This window comes from Aulostomus chinensis, chromosome 6 (assembly GCF_037954235.1).
Source record: "Aulostomus chinensis isolate RoL2024-O1b breed Wild chromosome 6, RoL_Achi_v1.0, whole genome shotgun sequence".
Lineage (NCBI taxonomy): Eukaryota > Metazoa > Chordata > Actinopteri > Syngnathiformes > Aulostomidae > Aulostomus > Aulostomus chinensis.
This window is the reverse complement of record NC_141325.1, coordinates 9054711-9067095: the sequence shown is the minus strand read 5'-3', so window position 1 is coordinate 9067095 and position 12385 is coordinate 9054711. Positions and strand designations below refer to the sequence as shown.

The 12385-nt window shown below is 43.1% G+C and overlaps 1 protein-coding gene across 1 annotated transcript; it reads right to left on the bottom strand.

Moving 5' to 3' along the window:
* Positions 1-1122: 1122 nt before the first annotated feature.
* On the bottom strand, positions 1123-12016 carry pggt1b (protein geranylgeranyltransferase type I, beta subunit). The gene is made up of 9 exons (XM_086206342.1): positions 11872-12016; positions 11330-11448; positions 8988-9052; positions 8668-8819; positions 8115-8247; positions 6584-6629; positions 4700-4884; positions 3259-3367; positions 1123-1572 (listed from the first exon to the last, which is right to left on the bottom strand). The coding sequence occupies exons 1-9, from the start codon at positions 11997-11999 to the stop codon at positions 1406-1408; spliced, it is 1104 nt and encodes a 367-aa protein (XP_086062468.1). The 5' UTR covers positions 12000-12016; the 3' UTR covers positions 1123-1405.
* Positions 12017-12385: the final 369 nt, after the last annotated feature.

The window sequence follows — 12385 nt, the reverse complement described above, 5'->3', positions numbered from 1 at the left end:
AAATGGAAAGTTACTGCCTTCCAGGGAACAACGATTTTCCTCTTCTTACCATCTTCCCTCTAGAGGTTTCTTTCTTTTTTTTTTTTCCTGTTAGCCTCAGGAAAAATGTGAACAATAAAGAAGAAGAGGCCTGTGGCCAAGTTTAGATTTCATCTTTTTTTTCCTCCTTCTTTTCCTACAAGGTTTTATTGCGAAAGATCTTCAACAACCTGGAGGTGGCTGTTGCTTCGCCCGACAGTGCATTACCATTTAAATCTCTCTTCATCAGTAAACAAACCCAGCAGAGGGGGCAAGCAGAGGGAGCTCAGGAGAGTAAACCTGCCACGTTGGAATCACCTCTGGGACCAGAGGCTTTGAGGAGGTTCAAGAGGAAGGTGAGGGTGGGGAGGATGTCTGGAGGGCAGACAACAAACAATACCACATATATCCTTTTGGGAGGATTGAAGTCTTTTGGTTTTGTTTTGTATTTTTGTCTGAGAAAGAAGAATTTTCTTTTTTTTTTATGTAAAGAAGATTTGTTTTATGAGTTGTCCCAAATATTCCCACTGGTCCAATACTGCTTTTTCCTTTAAAAAAACAACAACAAAACAAACCAAAAAAAAAAAAACCTAACAAGATATCAGCGTAGTTGCAAAGAAATTCAAAAAAACAAAACAAAACAAAAAAATGACAACATAATGTAAGTGTGTCCTTGTTCCTCAAAGAGAGAAAAGGTCAGCAGAGTTCATCCTTGGCTGAGGTTCGTCTACACCGGAGGAGTTTCAGTTCCACCGTGATCGCGTCTGATACTTGTGTTTCAATCAAAGCAGCCGTCTACACAGCCAACGTAGCAGCTCACGTTTCACTCAAGTGTTACCTGTTCCTTGTGTGAAACAGGAAAGTGCAGATAAAACCCTTCGGGTCTATTTTCTTCTGTTCTTATTCCTACACTCAATGCTGTACCTCATAAAGCGGTAACCCTGCTGCTACTCTGCTGTGAAGCCTGTCGAGATGCTGTATAGGGAGCAGGAAACTTCCTAATCTAAAAAATTAAACGTTTCAAAATTTAGGCATCTGGAATGTCTTCAAGTCTCCAGTGACTCAGTTCTGGCACATTAGTTTTATTCCCCCCCCCCCCCCCAAAAAAAAAAAGACCCCAAAATGCACATTTGAATTTACAACTGTCAACTAATAAAAAGGCAGCAAACCAAGTGTAGCTTCAATTGCTTAACAGAGAAGTCACTTTAAATGGACTCAAATTTAGGAGTTACTGGTGTGTAACCGGAGTCTTCAAAATCTCCTGATTCCTGAATGAGGAGGCCACTTCAATGAGTGCAAGTCCAGTTGCCTCTGACATGACGCCTAACGAGAGATTCCTGATTACCGCAGCTGTTCAGAGGCAGAGGTGAGGACTGTGGTGCGGCGGTCAGTGCTGTCGACTGCAGCTGCCAGTATTCTCCCTCCACGTCTGCTGCAGGTGCTGCAGGTGCTGAAAGGCTCTCTGGGTGATGTTAAGAGCTGGGTGGACCTTCCTCAAACTGGGCTCCCCAATCAGCGACAGACCACACAGCCCTAAGTAGGCATGGAGAGGGTCTGGCAGAAAGGAAAATAGAGCGAGAAGGAGTCAGTGACGGGGGTGGGGGGCAGGGAAGTAGGTCAGTGATGGTAAATGTTTCAGAGCAGAAGCATCTGTTTGTGACACGGACTGAAGCATCAGAGTTAAGACCATGGGCGTGCTCGTCACCTCTCACTCCATTACTGAATCAATAAAACAATAATAAGATTTCACATATGCAGGAGTGTTAGCCGTGTTGTGCCGCTCCTTTAAGTCGATATAAATAATTCATATAGGGTAGCGCCCCCCCCATCCCCCGTCCCAGGAAAAGGCTGCACAGGCCGGTAAGTGGAGCAGTAATCTAATTATAATGAAATGACAGCTGATTAGAGGTCGGCATCAGAATCAATCACAGCACCATTAGATGCTTCAGGCAGGATTCTTAGTGCCGCGCGCACACACACACACACGCACACACACACACACACACAGAAGATGTGTGAATTCATTCATCATTTAGCTGACACATCCAAGGTGACAACTCAAAAAATTTATTTTTCCCCCCAAAGTGATGTTCCCAAACCAAAAGCTACGACTTTTACAAATGATACGATGAAGAGAAAAGCAGCAAATTCTCTTCTTTTACCGTATATTTACGATGCTTCTCAATCTGGATGTGGTATCGAACGAGAAACACATTGTTTTTGGGGACTGTTGCGCTTCTAATCAGGCAGCGGCGCTCGTAATAGTGCGCTGTGGAACTCAGGTACGTTGTATAAAGTGACAAAGTGGAGTGGCATCGAGCCATTGTGCCTTGGTTCTGCGTACACGTGCAAAGCGTCATGACGGGGGAATCGTTTGATGGCGCTATTGCGGAAAACTCTATAAAAGTGGAAGAAGAAGTCAAATGACAGCACTGAGATCCCACTTGGAAATGGGATTCAGCCATCTCTTCTTCCATGAACGCTGAGATGGCACAGAGGTGTTGAAGAGCAGCTGTGTGGAACAGGCTGAGTCAAACGTTCAAAGGCTTCTATTCTTTGGGGGTGAATGGGGTTTACATCAGCCTGACAAATACCTTTGTGGTAAATTATCCTTCCCCTCCTATCTTCTCAGACAGCTGTGTACCACTGCAACAAGCTCTCTGCTATCCGCAGCGTAGCTGAAAGATAACCCTTTCTTTTCCTAAAACTCTCTTTTGTTCAGGAATATTTACAACTTTTTTTTTTGGTCACACAGCTCCTGTTGTGGCTCACCATTTCTGTCTTCCTCGTTGTGTTTCGGTAACGTGAGGAGCTTCGTCTCCTGTGTCCTCGGGCTCGCTAGCAACAATCGCCTGATAAATTATGCATTATAAAAAGGACAAGTGTGTACGCCATTGGACGTTTAGGGTTACAAGAGGTGGGTAACTCCACCTTCCACCTCTGTGCAGAAACTGGCCAACACCTTGGTTATAACAACAGAGGAGCAGCAATCCCAACATGTCCACCCAAGTCCCTTTGGGTTCTGTTTCAATTAGTTTCTACCACAAGGACGATCAAAAAGAACATTCTATTTCACTGCACTGTAGTTGTCTGTGCAGCAGAAAGAGCGTCTGCAGGTACACAAAAATACCGCTGGCAGTGTTCTGTTCTTGGCTCCTTTTTAGAGACGTTTTATTTCACGACTCCAAACCCGTCCTGCTCAAGTGTTCGTGTAATAGCCTCCTTGATCTAATCACTTACCTGGATGGCTGTCGGGCCACTTGGCGAAGCCCCCCACTAAGCGATCTTGTGTGGACAGGATGAAGCTGCGATTCTTGTCAAAGTCTGTGTACTGGAACACATCTAAGAGCTAGACGGAACAAGACAGAAATGATACCAGGACATGAGCACAGAGTCACTGATGCTCCATTTGCATGGGCGACAATAAATGTTCATTTCAAAATGATGTAACAGTAAATGCCATTTTACTTCTACATGCGATACATCCACTGGAACGCTTCCGAAGGCGATCTTAAACGAAGCGGCGTAGTAGATGATGGTCATGAGGGACCCTATCCTTTAATATTTTATTTTGATGTAAATATTCATCTTTATTGTAGCCAAGAGGCATTTAGTGTCAGATTAGGTAAACAGCTTTTCTAGTAAGTTTAAAACCTACAACTCAACAGGTTTTGAATGTTAGGGTGGGTTGAGATGGATTATGGTCCGGATTAAATGAAAGTTTAACCTCACTTGATTTGTATTCCCCATGTGCAACGTTCCTGAGGCCTGGGACTACTCGTCGTTACTACTGGTGGATTTAACTCTCTGATTTACTTTCAAACCCCAAGATATCATAATTATGGCGTTAAGATGATGTTGATCGCATCTCTGCAAGCTATTTCACAAAGATGAGTGGTCAGTGCTGTCGCCTCACAGCAAGAAGGTTCCAGGTTCCAGTCCTGGCTTGGGCGCAGGGTCTTTCTTTGTGGAGTCTGCATGTTCTCCCTGTTCCTGTGTGGGTTCTCTCTGGTACTCCAGCTTCCTCCCACAGTCCAAAGACATCAAGAGGGGACGAGGCTGATTGATACTCTAAATTGACCGTAGGTGTGACTGTGAGTGTGAATGGTTGTCTGTCTCTATGTGTTGGTCCTGTGATGGACTGGTGACCTGTCCAGGGTGAACCCCACCTCTCGCCTGAAAGCTGCTGGGATAGGCTCCAGCCCCCCCCCCCCCGCGACCCTCAACAGGATAAGAGGAAGAAAATGGATGGATGGATGGAGTTACTGTAATCAATTCAACTCCAAACACTCAATATTCTCTGAGCACAGACAACATCAAAGCTAAGCGTTTGCCATATACAAATATTTTGTTTGTACTCATTTGCACCTCTGGCCCAGTTTTGACCCAGAAATTTGCAGTTTTGCTGCATTGAGTTGATTGTGCCTGATCCCTGGATTACTCATAGCCATTCACCTCATTGTTTTCTGGATCACACGCGGCTGTATGTTCCTCAGGCAAAGTTATGACCCACATGCAGATAAATACAAATTATATAACAAAAATGTCAAGTTTTTATTTTTTTTCCAAAAAATATAAACTCTAATGCGGTGTCATTCCCTGGAGACGACCAGATAATAATACTTTAATACACTAGACATGTTACTGCATGCAGGAAGAGTTTATGTGTACTTTTTAATACCTCTAATGTAGCTCCCACCCAAAAGGAGTAGCATGTGTCTACAGGTTTGTTGGGACGCCCGTGGAAGCCGCTCTGCTGCCTCATGATGCACCAGCGCCGAATCCTATCCAGCTCCCGCTGACTCAGGGCCTCCTCCAGTCGGCCCATCAGACACAGAGAGGCTATGGCACAGTACGTCCAGCCACCTGCACATGGGACGAACGCACACCGGTGACGTGGATAGTTTTTGTTTTTTTTCAGTTTAATTCAATGAAACTTAAGTTTTCTGTCATAAAAGAGGAAAAATTCTGACGTGGTTCATTCGTGTTTGAACGCCACACATCTGGATGATTACAGGGCCGATCCCGCGTGTGAGTGTGGGAGGGGCTGTTTCCTGTCATTTATGTGATGACAGGCTTCAACTCTTTCTTTCTACCTTCGAATATTATTACATACATAAAAGTTACAGCAGTGGTATGCATGAATAACTCACATACTCAAGAGCATTTTACATCGCGGAGGAAAGACGATTCTACGGACTTCTGATAAAAGGAAGGATTTTAGTGTTTGTGTGTGTGTTTGTGTGTGTGTGTGTGTGTGTGTGTGTGGGGGGGGGGGGGGGTGTAAATCTGACCATGTATCCCAACCGCGGTTAAACAAACGTGTAGCTCAGATCTGACACTAATCACTCTAAAAGTCAACGAGGAACAAATTTAAATACACTTGAAATGCAATGAAATCTGACTGAAACCAAAGGACCCCCCCAAACAGCATTTAGGACTCTCATGATATCAAAGCTCTCGTTCTTTCATCATTTATGCTCTGACATCACATCAGCTGCTGGTTGCTCAGTTTGGATCGGTTTCTCTCATCTGCAATGCGATGGGAAAAACGAATGCTGGAACTTTTCTAACGTAAACTCAACTTCAGCTCATCGCTGTAGTGCCTTGTTCGCTGCTGTTGAGGCACCTCCGTCACCTACTTCCATCAAAATTGGTGGACTGCCAGCTGCTTTTGTCACTTGTTAATATGGTTTTTTGGTTCAAACTACACTTGCATTTGCGTCCAGCGACCACAGGTGTTGCCACGTCAACCGAGACAGACCTCTAAATGATAAGCATCCCAACGATTTTAGCGAACAAGACTCCTTTCACCTAATTTGCGCAGTGTAATTATAAAGGAAACCTATAATTGGTGGAATTTTCCATATTTTTTTAATTGAAAAGAAGCATTCGGTCTCCGGAAGGCAAAAAGAGCCTAAAGCTGAAGAAAAAGTCTGGCACCACAGAGGAGGTTTGTCTCAAAAACACTGTGTGAGTCTGCACACGTCCAAATCAGCGTGTGGGAGGTCTTGATACTGAACGAGCGCACACACACACACACACACACACACTTCAAGGGTGGATGGGTAATGGGCATCTACTGTATATGTGTACTGATGTGTAATCAGCCTTCAGACAAAGTTGGCTGCTTCGCACGAGTGAGCCGAGTCTCACTGAAACGTGTAATCACACAGATTTAGTTCATCACAAGAGGGGGAAAATACCTAAATGCTCTTAACAGCAGATCACAGGAAATACCTACCTTTCTGGAACAATAATATAATCCAAGCAGTGTTTTCAAACCTGGGGTGTGTGTGTGTGTGTGTGTGTAGGATGGGAACCGTTGTGTCAGAATAATAAGTTTTAATTTGAGTGGGGAAGGGATTAATGAGGACAACACATCTACAGAAATGGATATTAATAACTAATCCTTTAAACCCGTTACTCCCACCAGCCACTTTCATGGCCTTTACACTGCCAACGCACCCACAGACGCTTTGAATTTTGTCTCTTTTCATACTCGCATTTGTGTTTCTGTTACTAAAATAAATCATAAAAAGCGACAGGAAACGTTTGTACTCACCATGTGACTCCCGCCCAGCTCCCTGACCAAACCCATTGTCATACGACTGTGTGGAGAACAAAGAAAAGAAAACAAAACAAAAAACACTCAATGACACGAATTAATTTATCAAGCAATAAGGTCGAATTAGTCCTGAACGCTAAGAGCCACAGGGAGCCGCGTTTGCTGATTGCACATTAAACTACTACCAAAAAATAAATAATTCCGTTCTTATCTATTTTTAAATGGTTAACATTTATGGAACAAAGCAGCTGAAAATAACTGACAATGTGGGATAACGACATTCTTTTAGCTTGTTTTCGGGATGAATTGGGATTTAAACGCTAACACGGTTACACAATTGGACATCGTGATAAAAGACCGTTGAGTTAAAGGCCAAACTTCGAAAGAAGTTTGACGTATTTAAGGATCCAGGCGATCCGGTGATTCGGATACAAGGTGACGACAGAAGCTGCATTCTTTCCGGCTCCTTTTGTGAGTGTTTAAAATTTGTGCGTACAGCAAACCCTGATAAAAAAAAACAAAAAACAAAAAAAACACTTAAAATTCAAATAAATTTCTAAATATCCCAGAAAACAAAAACTTCTCAGAGTGGAAAAGTTGGTGCATCAACACAAGATAAATGCAGAAGAAGGAGATTCAGTGAATAAATTATGATCATCCAAGAGCACGTGGCTGTATATTATTCCTATTAACTCTTCATTTCAATTGTGGGTACATAAACTGGTTCAAGGTTTCACAGTTATATTATGTCACGTTACTGCCCCCTCTTCTTCTACCGTGGTAGATGGGAGAATGAGTGCGCCTCCTACTGCTCGTCCTGATGAACAAACACCTAATACTGGTCTACAGTCCTGGATAGAAATGTGCATTAATTCACATTTTATTATACTGAATGTCTTAAAAAAATTCTGTTGAAAATTTGTGATGCATTTGGATGAAAACCTCACTAGAGATAACTGGCATGGAGACAACGCTGCATTGGCAGGTCTGACTGACAAAACCCAACATCAAATTATTCTTAAGTAGCAGTTGAGTGCCACATCAACCCCCCCCCCCCCCCCCCCAATTCTCCACGCTCAAACTGCAGACAATGAAGCGCTGCCCCCACCCCCTTCTTTTATTATAAATGAAGTATTTCTAGGCAGAGCGCCACTGTTTGGAGGTGGGTGGCCTCATTCAAGTGTTCAAATACTGCTTTGACTGGTGCAGAGTGAATAGAGGTCCAGTCCAGAACCGGTGTTAACATGGGTGCTCTGATCACACGTGAACAGGTGTGACGCTTCCCAACCGAAGGTGGTCAGAGCCACAGCCGGCCACATTCTCGTAGGAGGGATATCTACCTCGTCTAGCTCTGTGGAGGATGGCAAATAAACGTATCTTCCTCAATGATGGCCGGTTTTGAACGTGGCCAGAGCTTAACGCGGTTCTGTGGGTTTCAGTGTTGCATGGATTTGTGGTGCCACAGTGAAATCCCTACCTCCCCACAGTTCAGCCATCACCACATTCTAGGTGATTTAGATCTACTCACCAAACTTCCTCTGATGTACTCGATTGCTTTCTGGACGTCCATTCCTGACCAGTCATCCAGCATGTAACAGATACTGGCTGCACAGTAGATAAACCGGATGTCGTTTTCACTTCCTTCTGGCACTGCGTAGAAACTGGAAGTGGGATGATACACACACACACACACACACACACACACACACACACACACACACACACACACACACAGCACACACACACGCACACAAAATAAGAAAAAGCCAGGAAAGTTACATCTACAGTTCGAAATAAGCTGAATAAATATATTTGAAATGCATTTCAAGTCAGTTGCATTTCAAAGTGTTTCATCATATTTCTGTCTGGACATGATGTCACCTGCCAAACATGACTGACTAAATGACTTGAGTCCGTATGAATGTGTAGCACCAAACGTTCGTTAATGTCAGTTCTCATTAACACTGCTCATCTTCACAAGACCTCAGGTATGTTTTGAGTCAGAGTGAAAGTGCCGGTGGAAATCAGAGTGTAAGAGCAAATATGTGAGCGTGTGTGTGTGTGTGTGTGTACGTACTGACCTGCCGTCCTCCAGTTGCAGGGCTCGTAGACCAGCCAGGCAGGCCTGTTTGTTGACCCGGCTCAGGTCATCTCCCAGGATTAACAGTGAGCACAGGCCCGTGTAAGTCATGGCTACATGACCACTATCGTACGGATGGATGACCCCTGGACCCTGGACAATACATCAACATGAGAGGTTATTAATAAAACTGCAAGCTAATGGTAAAAACAAGGACATTCTTGTAGATATAACCTGAAATACCATCTATGTTTCCCATACAGGACACAGTGCTTTGTCAAACATGAGCTAGATACAGTCAAGGATGTGGAGGGAAGGTACCTTGGTGCTGTAGGGAATTCCAATATGTGACGATCCTCGAAACCCACAACGACTGAGGTTGGATTCTGGGAGCATGGGAGGACATTGTGTAACTGATAAAAACTGAGAGGAATTGGAGCAAGACAGTAATACTCAGTTTTACTAGGATATAAACAAGTTCCCATTCTGCACTGACCTTCACCAGTGCAGCAAAGATGCACCAGGACGTGAACCTACTCACTACAATACAAGGTGTACTGCTGCCACCTACAGGCCATAAACAGTAAACATCATCTAGCAGGATTGCTGCCAATAAAATATTATATTTACAGCAGGTGCACAAACTTTAACATCTGACAATTACAGCATGTTTGTATCAACATTTTGATGGTGTACAAGATCCTTATGATTTCTGAGTGACAGGCTTACAGACATCGATAATGTTGCGCTACAGATGTTCAGCTCTCTCCCCCGGGAGGTTGTACTTGTGTTCATTAAGAATAAAAAGTCTGCAATATTTATGCATTTTAAGGTCATTAAATTGGAATAAAACTGTCATCTTTGTAATACTTACCTAAATCATGCCCAGAGTGAAGCAACATAAAAGGAATCATGGACAAAAAAAAAAAAAGAAGAAGTCTTGAACAGTTGCAAACTACATGTCATGTAGTTTGAACTTATCCGGGACTTCATTCAACACCTTCGCACTCTCACGGAAAGAAAAACACACCAATCTACTCATATTAACAGTTTAAACTTTGTGCTAGACCCACTTCCATATTGATGACACATCTAAAATGCCTACAGGGCTGTATTTTCATGTCTAATGTGCCAGACACCGAACATATGGCAGCAGCAAAAATGAGCCTAATCAAGCACAATCCTGTCGTGATTTCTGTTGATGTCTTGAATAATTAACTAACTGGGCATCTAAACAGATGGCATGGACTGGCTTGTTAGTGAAAGAAAAAAAAAACAAAACAAGTCATTAAATATTTAATCATTTCGCTGATGCAAAGAGGTGAAGTGTGATCAGGTGAGGGAAGGACAGCACCCGGCGGCCAATGTCTCTTGCAAAATTCAGAAAGAATGAAAAATGTTCCCAGGCTTTGAAGTTTGATTATTCTAACTTTGCAACTCTGACGACACTTTGCTGAAACGAAGTCTCATGGAGCTTCTCAACTTCACAGTAAACCTGAGATGCTCTGAGCCAGCGATGACTGACAGGCCCCGCTCCCCCCACCCCCCAGCCCCCCACCCCAGTGACACCACAGACAGGAATGTATTTACCTCCTCAACTGTGATGCTGAAACACTTTTATTGAACCTTTTTCAGAGGAAACAACACATTCTCACTGCTTATTCATTGATGCACTAAAAATTTGTTTTGCTGAAAACGTGAAACGTGTCTTGTCATGGAGAGCTCGGGTCACTTGACCATTTCAAGTGTCTCTCTACTAAAGATGGATTTTCCCATGAGAGGGTTCTGTCAGTGCTGGATGGTTTTCTAAGACAAAAAAATTATAGCAATTCTGTGAGCTTTGTACAGGTGAGGTGTTTCCTGTTTCACCCCTCCGCCAAGTGCCAAATGTTAGCTGCAGGCTCATCAGCTGGAAGCAGACGTTCATCTATGTTTTGCCAACTATAACAGTCCATTTCTCGCAAAGGCACATTGGCGTGATTGAAGTCATCTTCCCACTGCCCCATGTGGCTGCTTTACAAGGGTGCTCCAACTATTGCCCTTCCTCCAACCAGAAGCTGACTTTCTCTGCCTCCTCTCCTCGCCTCCTAGCTCCCTCACAGTATTCCGTTTGTTTGACCCCATCATGCTAGCACTGGTCTGGACTCGTGATTTGCTGACAAACCTCCAGAGGGTAAACCCTGGGTTTCAAGACAGCCTCTTTGCTCTCTGCTACCAGCTCTGAGTACCTGAATTGTTACCTTTCAAGACTGCCGTCACACCCTCCTTCAGGGGATGGTGAGCTCTCTACGTATTTAACAACGATAGTTGGACTTTGACAGTCCCACTAATGGATTCACAGGAATGATGGTGAAGCTATGACAGGCTTACAATCTATCTATTTCCTCTATTGAGTTCAATGTGTGCAGAAGATTGTAACATGACTACAGAGACAAGAATCAGATGAGTGTGGTTGATCTGCAACCAGCATCTATAAACCATTCAATACACCTACACTGTAGATATGTAGCATAAAATATTATGAGAGCACCTGTTCTATGAATCCCTGTTTGTCAGAAGTTTAATTCAACCTAGTAAGATTGCAGCAGCTATCAGATAGATAGATAGATAGATAGACTGATAGATAGATAGATAGATAGATAGATAGATAGATATGGACTTACGATCTTCTGCTGGTAGAACCTGTAACGAATAGATCCACTCGATCATGACGTCTCTATCTATAACATCCAGGGCATCAAGTACATCCAGACCAGACAAGGCAAAAAATATGATAGTCAACCTGGAAAGAAGGCACAGAGCAACGTTAAAAGAACCATAACATCCCCCGGCAATTGTTTCTGAAATAAGGCTAGCTAGCTAATAGACTGTGTAGATACTTGGGGGATTCGTCTGATTAGTTTACTTTGCCTCAAGTTAGAATACAAACCAAAAAAATATCCCTGAAAATAAACCCTACTAAAGTACACCAAATAACTGCCAGTGACATAGTAGTACTGTAACAAGTTAGTTTCGTGTTGTACCACAGCCTGTCTGTCATAACTTCACTGCAGTTAGCTAATATTAGCCAACACGCTATGCTAAATAGCACTGCCCTCCATTCAAAGCGGTAGGCAAGTTAAGCCGCAGCTAGCTTAGGTTGCTGGTCAATTTGTTGAATAAAACGAATAAACCAAAGCAATACTTTTTATTCCAGTGACCTCACCTGGTTGTCTCCAGAGAGGCGTATCTCTCGGGTAACACTTGTAGCGTTCTCTGGAAGAATCGTACATGTCGATCTCTTAAAAAGTCTATTTGCTCAAATTCTTCAAACTGGCTCTCCTCTTCCGCCATCTTTGCATCCGCACCTATGAGGAATCTTTTCCGGTACGGATGTTTTTCAAAATAAAAGCTGTAACGTAAGTATTGTACAGCGACTTAAATGTAGGTACTGGTGAAAATGATCCGATTACTTAGTATTAAATGTTTTTGAATCATGGAACGTTACTGTGGGGTTTATGAGAGCTACCTGATAATACTGATGATCAGCCCCTCACCATCAAGCAAACACTGCTTACACTTCTTCCAATTTTCTTCTTCCATTTTCTGATACATTTTTCCTGCAAAGACCTTTTATTTTAAATATATATTTATTAAAAGTGACTAAGAGCATCCTTAACAGTGTACACTTATTCTATCTTTTCATAAACACGAGTATAACCGAATACAGTCCTTCAGGG

Bases quoted from the DNA above. Each gene is read 5' to 3' on its own strand.
- pggt1b (XM_086206342.1), bottom strand. From the start codon at position 11,999: ATGGCGGAAGAGGAGAGCCAGTTTGAAGAATTTGAGCAAATAGACTTT. The intron at 8,248-8,667 runs GTCAGTACGTAC...TCCCACTTCCAG, and splicing joins CTGCAACTGGAGGACGGCAG to TTTCTACGCAGTGCCAGAAG. The intron at 4,885-6,583 runs GTGAGTACAAAC...TCCCATGTGCAG, and splicing joins AGCTGGGCGGGAGTCACATG to GTGGCTGGACGTACTGTGCC.